Genomic DNA, 13889 nt, shown 5'->3' with positions numbered 1-13889 from the left:
GTGTTAGGGTAGAGTTTATGTTGATAGGGGCAAGGAGCTGCCCGATGTCCCTCCACGTTACTGCATTGGAGACCACTGACTGTGGCAGTGGTTTCGCTCACAAATTCTTCTCTCAGTTGCCACATCCTCTCTCTTCCAGAGAAGATGGATCCATCCTCCCTCAGCTGGACATAAAAGATCCCAAAGCCAATCTCTCCAAAATGAGCAGGATTATTCCTGGCTAATATTTATCTCCACATCATAATATTTATCTCCACATCATAATATTTATCTCCACATCTTAATATTTATCCCTCATCCAATACCTGAAACATATTATCTGACCGTTGCATTGCAGTTTGTGGGAGCCAGCTGTGTAGAAATTGACTGCTACATTTCCTATCTTACGACAGTAACTACAATTCAACAAGTACGAAGCACTTTTAGGCAAGCTTCCTGATCCCTTGGGACTACACATGCCACAAACCTGTCCAGAGTCTTTGCATCATCAGTTAATGGAGACAGCACTGGGGGAAGTTGCAAGTTTTAAATCATTATAGATATTTCTGTGTTGAGGCCACTAGTGTCCGTTCCATCGCTGTGTAAATAGGGAACATTCCAATATATTGGTAGCCTCAGAAATCAAACTATAAAGGAGGCTTTCTATCCTCCAATGCCAGTGTCTCCAACCTGCTCCCCATTTAATACCGTAGGTATTACTCTATGAGGAGCAATCTCATAGAGTCCACAGAATTCCTACAGGGCAGAAGGAGGCCATTTGGCCCATCGAGTCTGCACCGACTCTCCAACAGAGCATCTTACCTAGGCCCACCTCCCCACCCTATCCCTGTAACCCCACATATTTAGCTTGCAAGTTACCCTAAGCTACATACCTTAGGACACTAAGGAGCAATTTAGCATGGCTCATCCATCGAATCTGCACATCTTTAGACTGTGGGAGGAAACCGGAGCACCCGGAGGAAATCCATGCAGACACAGGGAGAACGTGCAGACTCCATACAGTCACCCAAGATTGGAGCCGAACCCGGGTCCCTGGTGCTGCGAGGCAGCAGTGCTAACCACTGTGCCACCGTGTCCCTTTGTATCATTTGGAACCATTTAGATTAAACCTGTCATTCCCATTTCACAAGATTCTTTATTTAATGTTTAACATACTTTGTTTGTGTTTGTTGAAAAAGGAAAAGACTTTTGTGACCCATCTTCTGATCACTGGGCCCTTAGGAGCAGTTAGTCAGTGCTGGGCAATGGGCCCAGACAGGCGAGTCTTTAGTAGATGTTCAATATGGAGTGAGTTACATCTGGGAGGAGGAGAAGGAAGCAGCGCAGGATCAGTGGATAATGACATTCGATTGTGCTCTAGGGCTGCAGTTATTCTCTCCTTGCACTTATTTAATCTCCATTCTTTTCCATATCGCTGAAGAAAGTATTCAATAGCCTGTGTGTCACTGATGGATTCTTTAAGTACCTCCATAATCTATAAAATAACCATAAGTTAGAGTACGGTGCTCAGTTCTGGTCTCTATATTGAAATAGAAGATGTAGAAACCCTGGGAAGGTGAAAAATGATTTACGAGAGAAATACCAGAGTTGAGAGGTTACGTCCAGCAGGAAGAATTGAACAGGGCTGGGTCTCTATGTCGAAATGGGCTGACTCGATCGAGACCTTCAAAATGACGGTGGATTCTGACGGGGGAGATGAAAAGAAAATATTCCCACTCTGTGGTGAGGGAACCAACATTAGCAGCCATAAAAAGAAGGTAATCAGTCAGAAATCCAATGGGGAATCCAGGAGAAACGTCTTTACCAGAGTATGGTGGGAATATAGAACTTGCTTCAGTTACTAATTTACCCATTGCCTGCAAATAAACTTGAGAAGATCATAGCATTTAGGGGAAAACTAGACAAGTACACAGGGAGAAAAGAACAGGAGGATATGTTGATAGGGTGAGTTAAAGTTGGGTTGGCAGATGTTTGTGTGGAGTATAAACGCCGGCATAGACCTGTTGAGTTGAGAGGCCTGTTTCAGTGTTGTAAACATTATGTAACTACAAGGTTCAGGAAAGCCAAATGCCTGTATGTTCTGAAGTGAGCCCCCAAGCCTGATGCAGAGTGGGAGTGACTTAATTTGGTTTGATTTGCTTTATTATTGTCACACGTATTGTGTTAGTATACAGTGAAAAGTATTGTTTCTTGCACGCTATACAGACAAAGCATACCGTACATAGAGAAGGAAAGGAGAGGGTGTAGAATGCAGTGTTATAGTCGTAGCTAGGGTGTAGAGAAAGATTAACTTAATGCAAGGTAGGTCCATTCAAAAGTCTGACAGCAGCAGGGAAAAAGCTGTTCTTGAATCGGTCGGTACGTGACCTCAGACTTTTGTATCTTTTTTCCGATGGAAGAAGGTGGAAGAGAAAATGTCCGGGGTGTGTGGGGTCCTTGATTATGCTGGCTGCTTTTCCGAGGCAGTGGGAAGTGTACACAGAGTCAATGGATGGGAGGCTGGTTTGCGTGATGGATTGGGCGACATTCACAATCTTTTGTAGTTCCTTGCAGTCTCAGGCAGAGCAGGAGCCCATACCAAGCTGTGATGCAACCAAAAATAATGCTTTCTATGGTGCATCTATAACAGCCCGTGGGGCGGCACGGTAGCACAGTGGTTAGCACTGCTGCTTCACAGCTCCAGGGACCTGGGTTCGATTCCCGGCTTGGGTCACTGTCTGTGTGGAGTTTGCACATTCTCCTCGTGTCTGCGTGGGTTTCTTCCGGGTGCTCCGGTTTCCTCCCACAGTCCAAAGATGTGCGGGTTAGGTTGATTGGCCATGCTAAAAATTGCCCTTAGTGTCCTGAGATGCGTAGGTTAGAGGGATTAGTGGGTAAAATATGTAGGGATATGGGGGTAGGGCCAGGGTGGGATTGTGGTCGGTGCAGACTCGATAGGCCGAATGGCCTCTTTCTGTACTGTAGGGTTTCTATGATTCTATGGTTGGTGAGAGTCGTAGCGGACATGCCAAATTTCCTTAGTCTCCTGAGAAAGTAGAGGCATTGGTGGGCTTTCTTAACTTAGTGTCGGCATGGGGGGACCAGGACAGGTTGTTGGTGATCTGGACACCTAAAAACATGAAGCTCTCGACCATTTCAACTTCGTCCCCATTGATGTAGACAAGAGCATGTCCTCCATTATGCTTCCTGAAGTCGATGACGATCTGCTTTGTTTTGTTGACATTGAGGGAGAGATTATTAGAGTGTGACTCCGGGATAGAGGAGTGGATTTGAAGAAGGGAGGTGCCTGTGACAGTGCTGAGGTGAGACTTGAGCTATAGCCCTCCAGAACTTTCTGTTACAAATATTTAGCCAATTCTGTTATGGACTCTGCTTCCGTCACCTTTTCAGGCAGCACATTCCAGCTCACTGTGTAAAAGAAATTGGACACAAACTTTTCTCCCCCTCATGAATGTGCAACTAAATCCCTTGATTAGATTCCAACCTGTAACTTGCTCCTGCATGTATTTGACATAACTACCATCCTACCCCCGCAGCCACCCCCTCACTAACCTCCCAACCCGGGAACCTCAATTAGATTCCAGCCTGGAATTCACTCCCGGGTCTCTGTTATTCTATTTTTCACAATGGGAATAGATTTCCTCCTCGGTTTTTGTATTGCGCTGTGTTTTCAGTTTTGAATTTGAAAATGCTGACTCTGGCTTTCTTCAAAGGAAAAGCTCCTTGTGGCAGGATCAGTGCTCACCATAATGGGGCTGTTTAGAAAGCCGGCTGTCTTCAAAAAAAAACACCCAGTCTTAATCTATTCACAGTGTACAGCTTGCATTTCAAAGCTAGGTAAGGTCCTGTTGTACCTGCAGCTGGATTGAATCTGTATTCAATTACTGTGATATTTCAGTGCTGTCCCCTGAAGCATGGGCCCATTGAATGAGGAGCCCTCCACCTGCTCAGAATTAATCATCAGTACAGCCCATTCACTCTTAACATCAATAAGATGCACATGAATGTAGGGACTCCAAATCCCCACTTACAACAACTCTCCCACCTCCTCATTCTCTCCCCCCCCCCCAAAAAAAAACCCAGCTTAAAAATAAGGAAAAGTTGTTGAGTTTATTGTAAAGATGGGAGAGTAAGAATTAATGTTTCAGTTAACTTTTAATTTGGCAATGGAATAATAAACAGGGTTTTGGAACTGTACTCCCGATCTATCACTAGCCGTTGTTATAATCTTGTGATTTAATTTTTGAAGTAAGCTATGGCATGTTTCCTCAAATTTTTAAAGTCAATTTTAAAGTGATTCACGGCAAGCTCTCGGGTTAAATCCAAAGTATTGTTTATTCATGCATTCAAACCTGAGAGGTGATCGTCACAACCACACGCACCTACACATATCCTAGGAATATTTTTTTTTTTAAAAGCAAAGGTAGGGATGTTAATTCCGATGAATGTCAGAGTCTGATGAGGGTTCCTTCATGTAGGAATTAAGATTCTGGTTGGTTTAAGCCGGAATTGCAGAATTCCTTCAAATTTGGTGATGATGCAGCAAGGTGAGGTTGGTATCCAGAGATTTGGTGCACTCTACAGATGATGGCTGGAATCTTCCAGAAAGTAAGAAGTCTCACAACACCAGGTTAAAGTCCAACAGGTTTATTTGGTAGCAAATGGTATTTGCTACCAAATAAACCTGTTGGACTTTAACCTGGTGTTGTGAGACTTCTTACTGTGTTCACCCCAGTCCAACGCCGGCATCTCCACATCATCTTCCAGAAAACCAGGTTTCAAGGAGTTTTAGACTTGTGGCAGGCTGGAGTCTGACTTTGGTATTGACAGCCGAAGTTTCTTACAGCAGACTGCCCTGGGAGTCCAGGAACGTAACATTCAAACTTTCCAAAGGCCAGGGGAGCTTGGGTCCAGTGGTATTGCCCATTGATGAGTCAGTTTCAGGTAAACAATCAGTCTCAATGCCTCTGGTCAAAATCCATTGTTCATGTTAGGAGCTAGATGGTGGCTATTAGCATTCTCTGGGTATAACAAGTTTTGGTGGTTCTCTCTTTGTTATAAGTCCAGTCTGGGGAGTCAAACTGTCTGCTGTTCCCTTATTTCACTGGTTGCCATGTGTCCACACATTGATAGGTGTGAGATTCCATAAGGAAGAGCGCTGAACTTAGTTCTGTAAATTACTGTTGGAAGTTTCTGAACTGTAGTCAACTTGAAAATCAGGTGACCTGTAACAGCCATCTTTTTGATTGAGCCCCAAAGTCCATAGACATATCGACATGACGGTGGTCTCTGCTAAGTTAGCTGGTTTCAGCTTGGCTAGCCGTTTGGATATCCTGTAGGGTTGAAATTATTTAAATGAAGAGGAAATGAGGGTCAGCTCAAGGGCTTCGTGATTGGCAAGAAAAACCAGAGGTGACCAAGGATTTGGAATATGTTGCCTGATAAAGAATACTGGAGGTAGTTTCAATACTGGCTTTCAAAAAGGAATCAGAAAAATACTTGAAGGAAAAAAGCATTCTGGTGTCTGGGGAGGGGCTGGGAAGTAGGATGAAAATGCACTGCTCTTCGAAAGATCCAGTCGAGAATTTTGGGCCAAATGGCCTTCAGTGCCGTACTATTTTGTATTCTTTCATGGGATGTGGATGCCGCTGGCAGGACCAGCGTTCGTTGTCCATCCCTAACTGCCGTTGAACTGAGTAAGCTCTGGAATACTAGCCCAGTGACATTCCCACCAGGCCACCATCTCCCAATAAACTAACCATCCTATGGTTCTGTTATATTCAGCTTCAAAGTCCCCTTGGAGGAATCCGCTAGTGTTCCTGCTCGTGGACCCTATTGGGTGGTCCTGTTTAGAGAGATGGCGTGTGAATGAGTCGTGTGGAAATGTTCACAGGGTTGGTGGGAAAAGTAACGCTGAGCTGCTGAGTTTCCAAACCTGTATGATATCCACCCAGAGGAACCCCTGGAGCACAGCTGGTGCCCGTGAAAACATGTGTTTCTGCTTCCATCCTCCATGGCCATTCCCCATTTTTGATTTGATTTGGTTTATTATTGTCACGTGTATTAGTATACAGTGAAAAGTATTGTTTCTTGTGCTCTATACAGACAAAGCATACCATTCATAGAGAAGAAAAGGAGAGGGTGCAGAATCATAGAAATCATAGAAACCCTACAGTGCAGAAGGAGGCCATTCGGCCCATCGAGTCTGCACCGACCACAATCCCACCCAGGCCCTACCCCCACATATTTACCTGCTAATCCCTCTAACCTACGCATCTCAGGACTCTAAGGGGCAATTTTTAACCTGGCCAATCAACCTAACCCGCACATCTTTGGACTGTGGGAGGAAACCGGAGCACCCGGAGAAAACCCACGCAGACACGAGGAGAATGTGCAAACTCCACACAGACAGTGACCCGAGCCGGGAATCGAACCCAGGACCCTGGAGCTGTGAAGCAGCAGTGCTAACCACTGTGCTACCGTGCCGCCCAAGTCCATTCAAAAGTCTGACAGCAGCAGGGAAGAAGCTGTTCTTGAGTCGGTTGGTACGCGACCTCAGACTTTTGTATCTTTTTCCCGAAGGAAGAAGGTGGAAGAGAGAATGTTTGGGGTGCGTGGAGTCCTTAATTATGCTGACTGCTTTGCCGAGGCAGCGGGAAGTGTAGACAGAGTCAATGGATGGGAGGCTGGTTTGCGTGATGGATTGGGCTACATTCACGACCTTTTGTAGTTTCTTGCGGTCTTGGGCAGAACAGGAGCCATACCAAGCTGTGATACAACCAGAAAGAATGCTTTCTATGGTGCATCTGTAAAAGTTGGTGAGAGTCGTAGTGGACATGCCAAATTCTCTTAGTTTTCTGAGAACGTAGAGGCGTTGGTGGGCTTTCTTAACTATAGTGTCGGCATGGGGGGACCAGGACAGGTTGTTGGTGATCTGGACACCTAAAGACTTGAAGCTCTCGACACTTTCTACTTCGTCCCCGTTGATGTAGACAGGGGCATGTTTTCCTTTACGCTTCCTGAAGTCGATGACAATCTCCTTTGTTTTGTTGACATTGAGGGAGAGATTATTGTTGCCGCACCAGTTCACCAGATGCTCTATCCCACCATTGTTGGGATAACTGTCTTGTCATTGTTTGAGATCCGACCCACTTGTCATCAGCAAACTTGAAAATCGAGTTGGAGGGGAATTTGGCCGCACATCTCTGTACTCCCACAGGTTGGACTTTAACTGGTGTTGTGAGACTTCTTACTGTGCTCCCACAACCTTACAGTGCTCCTGAGAACTCTGCATTCCTCCAATTCTAGCTTCTCGTTCGCTCCCCACTCCCTTTGACCCACTATTGGCGACCGTGGCTTCAGCTGCCTAGATTTTAAGCTCTGGAATTCCCTCCCCATAACCTCGGCATCTCTCTCAGCCTCTCTGACCAACCTTTTGGCCACCTCCCAATATTTTCATTGTCTTGTCAACTTTTTATCTGCCAATGCTTCTTGAAGTGTCATGAGATGTTTTACAATAATAGAGGTGCTATATAATTACAAGTTGTTGTTGATTGAGACCAGCCAGCCTAGCACACGCTGGACACATTTTGACCTTCAGTACATAGAGTAAACAGGTGTTTTTATATTCTCTCCTTGCAGACATTGATCCTCAGAAAGGTGAACTGGACCTGAATGGCATCGATGACAGTGAAATCGATAGGGTAAGCTCATTCTGCAGCCCTGCTGACTGGAAATATGAGACTGTAGATCACGTTATGTAAGAAAAGGTAAAACAAGAGCAATTCTTTCACCATGTGTAGCAGCTCATTGTCAGAGAATCTGGTTTCAGCACTGTAATCACATTTGATGGTTTCTCTTTTCTTTTTGTAGGCACTCATTTGGGAAAAGTAACCTTATATAATAGTCTATTGTTACTCATCCAAAATACTGTATCAAGCTGGGATTGTGCAGTGTGCTTGGAATGATGGCTTTGCATCGGAGCGAGCTGTCTTGTGGTTCGGCTGGGCAGATAGGAGCAAATCGTAACTTGCACTCCCACGCGCTCTCTATCTCTCTGTCACGTACGCACTCTCCGTCCCACGCACACACACTCTCGTGCTGTGTACCTGACCCTGCAAACTGTTGCTCTTTGGAAATGTGACAGTGACACTGGGTAAGGATAGGAAAAGCTCAATTTCCTCGCAGTGACATCCTCTCAAAGGAATGTTGGACATTGTGCAGAATAATTCATTCTCTCGGTTTACATCTTTACATTGTCATTGGGAGGAGTTGGATTTCAGTTGCATTGTTTCTGGAAATACCAAGGCCATGGCACAGTGCTTCGCAATGAGTCTGCTATTTTCACTCACCATCCCCCCCGTTTGGTGAGATGGCAGTCATGATGAACACTACCTCAGATAGCTAAATCGGCAGGAGAGTCTTTGCACCCCAGCTGCAACTTCTAGCGGCCAGTTACTGTCTGGAATTGGCAAAGGATTGCAGGCAGATCATTAACCTGTTACTCTGCTGCCCATATCCTGCTCTCGCAGCACCGCTGTGCACTGTGTCCTGGTCTGGCTGTATCTCCATTTTAACATTCTCAGTCTGATTTGCAAATCTCACCTATCTCTGGAATCTCCCCAGTCCTCTGACCTTCCTGGATTCTTATCCATCTAATTGTAGCCAGAGAGAGAGAATCAGCTACAATGGCCTCTCCTGCCACTCCTGGACTGTTACCTCTGGGGTTTACCAAGGATCGATCCATCTACTTGCTTTTCCCTCTGTGAAATCATCTGCAAACACTTGGGTTTCTGGCGATACCCAGCTCGACTTCATCAAAACTCTCTCGACTGTTTCAAAATGATCAGAATACTTATCCAGCATCTTGAACTGGATAAGCAGAAATTGAAATATTGGCTTTCCACTCACTAACCACCGACTCCGTCCCTCTCCCTGGTAACTGTCTGCGGCTGAACCTGATTGTTTGCTGTCTTGGTATCAGGTTTGACTGTGAGATGAGCTTCCAAGCCCAAATCCACAGCATCATCAAGACCATCTACCTCCTCTTCTGTAGCATTGTTTGACTCTGCACCTGCCTCAGTTCATCTGCAGCTAAACCTCGTTCATGGAGGTAGTGTAGGAGAGTGTAATTAAAATCGATGATCAGCTGTGATCTAATTGAATGGTGGAGCAGGCTTGATGGGCCAACTGGCCTATTCCTGTTTCAATGCCTTTGCTATCTACAGGTTTGACTATTACAACACGCTCCTGGTTGCTCTCCCATATTCAAGCCTCTGTAAATTTGAAGTCATCCAACCCTCTGCTGCCCGTGTCCTAACTTGCGCGAAGGTCAAACAATAGCTCAATCTTAAAATTCTCATCCTTATTTTCAAATGCCTCTGTGGTCTTACCTCTTCCTGTCCCCGTACTCCCCCTTAGCCCAACAACCCTCTAAGCTACCTGTGCTCCTTCACTTCAGCTCTCTATCATCAGCAGCTGAACCCTCAGCTGTTGGGGCCCAAAACTCCGGAATTCCCTCCCTAAACTTTTCCCTCTCCGACCTGTTCTTTCTCTTTAAAACTTTACCTTCTTGACTAAGTTTTTCATGACCCTGTCCTAATATCTGCTTATGTGGCTCAGTGTCTGATAATGCTCTTGTGAGGAGCCTTAAAATGTCTTACTACATTCAGGGAACTGTATAACTAGAGGTTGTGGTGGAGATTTACTGGAAGCTCGTGACAGAATTGCACCGAGAGGCGGTGTGTCCTCATTTATCTGTCAGGAAGCTGTGCACTGCAGCTCCTTCACATTAGCCATGTTGAAACTTTAGCAGCTCGCTGTATAGTTGACCTTTGGCTGCGATCACACCTTGTATTTTTTTTGTGTGCAGTATCTACTGACGGAGAAGGAGGTGGAAATGAAAACCGAGCTGTGGCTGAGGGAAAACGCAGATTACCTGAAGGAACAAAAGGGTGAGTGCAGCTGAGGAGGGCGGGAAAGCACAGGTAGAACGGAGAAATTGGAACGCCGGACCTCAGGGCAAGCGGGGGAGGACATTGCTGAGGACTGGAGTAGATCACAGAGGTCACTATCGCGTTCCTGTCTCACATCAAACTGTACAATCTCTCTCGAATCGAGCTCTGCCCTGAATCAAATTTCCAAATGCTCCTTTTCCGAAAAAGAAGTAAAAAATCCTGCACGTCAGTGAGTATCTGTGAACAGGAGAGGCCAGTGAATAGTTTGGGTGGAGACACTCCATTGGAACCCTCATCCAGAATGTTTCCAGATGTTGACAAGTTGCTTATCTGCAACATTTTCTCTTTCACATGTTCAGCAAGTACCTTTTATCTGCACCATTGGTTTTGTAAAGCCACATCAGCCGCAGTGCATTGTGAATTTTATTTATTTTTTTGGACTAGATAGCATCCACACAGTCAGACTGTAGAATAAGCAATGGACTGTGTTGTTGCTGAGGATCTGACAGCTGCACAAGACTGTGCTCATCCCACAGGGAATGGTTATTCAGGAGGTGGCAGTGTAGATGGGGGTGGCCAATTAACTCATTCCTAGGGGAGAGAGAAACAGGAATCCTATCCCATCTTTGTCCAACTGTTAACTAATTCCAGGGTTTTTATCTCTCCGTATTGAGTACAGTTGGATATCTGATCTATTACAATGGTGACTGCACTTCAAAAAAGTACTTAACTGGCCACAAACCGCTTTGGGAATTCCTGAAGTTGGAAAAGACTCTTTTGAGATGATGCTCTTCTCCTTCACAAAATGGCAGTCGCGTGGAACTGGGAACAAACTTACCCAAGTGCCGACAGGTCTGGTTTCAGTGACTATTTGTCATTTGTTGGGATTCTATTGGACTGTAATAACGACCACAACAGAAATGTCACCCAGCACCCATGCGAGGCCACAGGTTAGTGATGAGCTGGGATCGGCACTGCCCCTCCTGGCCCAGGTTCACTGAGTGTGACAGCACTCTCCCCAGCTGCTGCGTCACCTGAAGTCAGCCCACCTTCCGCAAACCACTGATGGAACTCTTCACCATCTGACTCAAAACTAAAATACTGAGGATGCTGGAATTCGGGAATAAAAATGGAAATGCTCGGTAGGCAGCATCTATGAAGAGAGACACCCAGTTAACAGAATCACAGAATCCTACAGTGCAGAAGAGGCCCTTCGGCCCATCGAGTCTGCACTGATGCATTAAAGGCCCTGACCTGCCCACCTAATCCCACTTGCCAGCACTTGGCCCATAGCCTTGAATGTTATGAATTGCCAAGTACTCATCCAGGTACTTTTTAAAGGATGTGAGACATCCTCCCTCCACTACCCTCTCAGGCAGCACATTCCAGACTGTCACCATCCTCTGAGTAAAAAGGTTTTTCCTCAAATCCCCCCTAAACCTCCCACCCCTCACTTTTAACTTGTGTCCCCTCGTAACTGACCCATCAACTAAAGGGAACAGCTGCTCCCTATCCACCCTGTCCATGCCCCTCATAACCTTGAACACTAACGTTTCAGGCTGTGATCTTTCCATAGAATCCCTACAGTACAGAAGGAGGCCATTTGGTCCAGTAAGTCTGCACCGACTCTACAAAAGAGCATTTTACCGAGGCCCAATCCCACACATTAACCATGGCTAATCCACCTAACCTGCACATCTTTGGATTGTGGGAGGAAACAGGAGCACCCGGAAGAAACCCAAGCAGACACGGGGAGAACGTAGACAGCCACCCAAGGCCAGAATCGAACCGGTCCTTGGCGCTGTGATGCAACAGTGCTAATCACTGTGCCACCTTGCTGTCCATGCCACTCTGGTCAGTTCACCAAAGGGAAGATCATTCCTATATCCTGAAAATAATGTTTATATTTTCTTTGCAGAAAAGGAGGAACGGATAGCGAAAGAGAAAGAGCTTGGGATTTATAAAGAGCAGAAGGTAATTTTACTGGAATGATTTTACTAACTGAGGTCCCTAAGCTACAGTTCTTTGGAATTGCATATATTTGCATCCTTAAATTTAATGGCTTCATCATTAAATTTTACTGATTCCTTAGTTCACAGCATCCTACCAGCCGTTCCGCTGAATGTCATTTGTTGACAGATAATAATGATGATATTATCAATCTAATAGTCCCTTAACGACTGTGCAAGCTTTCCAATGTGTGTGTTTCTCTTCCTTTACAACTCTAACTCTCAGTCACAATACTCCCTCTCGGTCGCTCTTGCTCAGCCTGATGTGTGCGCCATGTCGAATGCCACTCTCTGTCTGGCATCCCCACTCTCCCTCTCCCACTGGCACCTCTCTAGCTCTGTGGTGCCTCCCCCACGTTCCCTCTCTATCTCTCTTTGGTGCCCCCTCTCTTTTTCTCTCTCTGCCGCACGCTCCCTCTCTCTGCCGCATGCTCCCTCCCTCTCTGCCGCATGCTCCCTCTCTGCCGCATGCTCTCTCTCTCTCTGCCGCATGCTCTCTCTCCCTCTCTGCCGCATGCTCTCTCTCTCTCTGCCGCATGCTCTCTCTCTCTCTGCCGCATGCTCCCTCCCTCTCTGCCGCATGCTCTCTCTCCCTCTCTGCCGCATGCGCTCTCTCTCTCTCTCTGCCGCATGCTCTCTCTCTCTGCCGCATGCTCTCTCTCTCTCTCTCTCTGCCGCATGCTCTCTCTCTCTCTGCCGCATGCTCTCTCTCTCTCTCTGCCGCATGCTCCCTCTCTCTGCCGCATGCTCCCTCTTTCTGCCGCACGGTCCCTCCCTCTCTGCCGCATGCTCTCTCTCCCTCTCTGCCGCATGCTCTCTCTCTCTCTCTCTCTCTGCCGCATGCTCTCTCTCTCTGCCGCACGGTCCCTCCCTCTCTGCCGCATGCTCTCTCTCCCTCTCTGCCGCATGCTCTCTCTCTCTCTCTGCCACATGCTCTCTCTCTCTCTGCCAAATGCTCTCTCTCTGCCGCATGCTCTCTCTCTCTCTCTGCTGCATGCTCTCTCTCTCTCTCTGCCGCATGCTCTCTCTCTCTCTGCCGCATGCTCTCTCTCTCTCTGCTGCATGCTCCCTCTCTCTGCCGCATGCTCCCTCTCTCTGCCGCATGCTCCCTCTCTCTCTGCTGCATGCTCCCTCTCTCTGCCGCATGCTCCCTCTCTCTGCCGCATGCTCCCTCTCTCTGCCGCATGCTCCCCCTCTCTGCCGCATGCTCCCCCTCTCTCTGCTGCATGCTCCCTCTCTCTCTGCCGCATGCTCTCTCTCTCTCTGCCGCATGCTCCCTCTCTCTGCCGCATGCTCCCTCTCTCTGCCGCATGCTCCCTCTCCCTGCCGCATGCTCCCTCTCCCTGCCGCATGCTCCCTCTCCCTGCCGCATGCTCCCTCTCCCTGCCGCATGCTCCCTCTCTCTGCCGCATGCTCCCTCTCCCTTCCGCATGCTCCCCCTCTCTCTGCTGCATGCTCCCTCTCTCTCTGCCGCATGCTCTCTCTCTCTCTGCCGCATGCTCCCTCTCTTTCTGCCGCATGCTCCCTCTCTTTCTGCCGCATGCTCTCTCTCTGCCGCATGCTCTCTCTCTGCCGCATGCTCCCTCTCTCTGCCGCATGCTCCCTCTCTCTCTGCCGCATGCTCCCTCTCTCTCTGCCGCATGCTCCCTCTCTCTCTGCCGCATGCTCTCTCTCTCTCTGCCGCATGCTCCCTCTCTCTGCCGCATGCTCCCTCTCTCTCTGCCGCATGCTCCCTCTCTCTCTGCCGCATGCTCCCTCTCTCTCTGCCGCATGCTCCCTCTCTGCCGCATGCTCTCTCTCTCTCTGCCGCATGCTCTCTCTCCCTCTCTGCCGCATGCTCTCTCTCTCTCTGCCGCATGCTCTCTCTCTCTCTCTCTGCCGCATGCTCCCTCCCTCTCTGCCGCATGCTCTCTCTCCCTCTCTG

General features: G+C 47.5%; 1 protein-coding gene across 4 annotated transcripts in view; it reads left to right on the top strand.

Moving 5' to 3' along the window:
• The window catches only part of brf1b (BRF1 general transcription factor IIIB subunit b), a 354849-nt gene that overhangs the window by 271814 nt on the left and 69146 nt on the right, over positions 1–13889 (top strand). For all 4 annotated transcript variants that reach the window (XM_078234524.1, XM_078234525.1, XM_078234528.1 and 1 more), the window contains 3 exons: positions 7642–7703; positions 9872–9953; positions 11875–11930. In XM_078234524.1, coding sequence (XP_078090650.1) covers positions 7642–7703; positions 9872–9953; positions 11875–11930 — 200 coding nt within the window. The remainder of the gene's footprint in view (positions 1–7641; positions 7704–9871; positions 9954–11874; positions 11931–13889) is intronic.

This window comes from Mustelus asterias, chromosome 18 (genome assembly GCF_964213995.1).
Source record: "Mustelus asterias chromosome 18, sMusAst1.hap1.1, whole genome shotgun sequence".
NCBI lineage: Eukaryota > Metazoa > Chordata > Chondrichthyes > Carcharhiniformes > Triakidae > Mustelus > Mustelus asterias.
The sequence above is the reverse complement of the archived record's forward strand: the minus strand, read 5'-3'. Positions and strand labels throughout refer to the sequence as shown.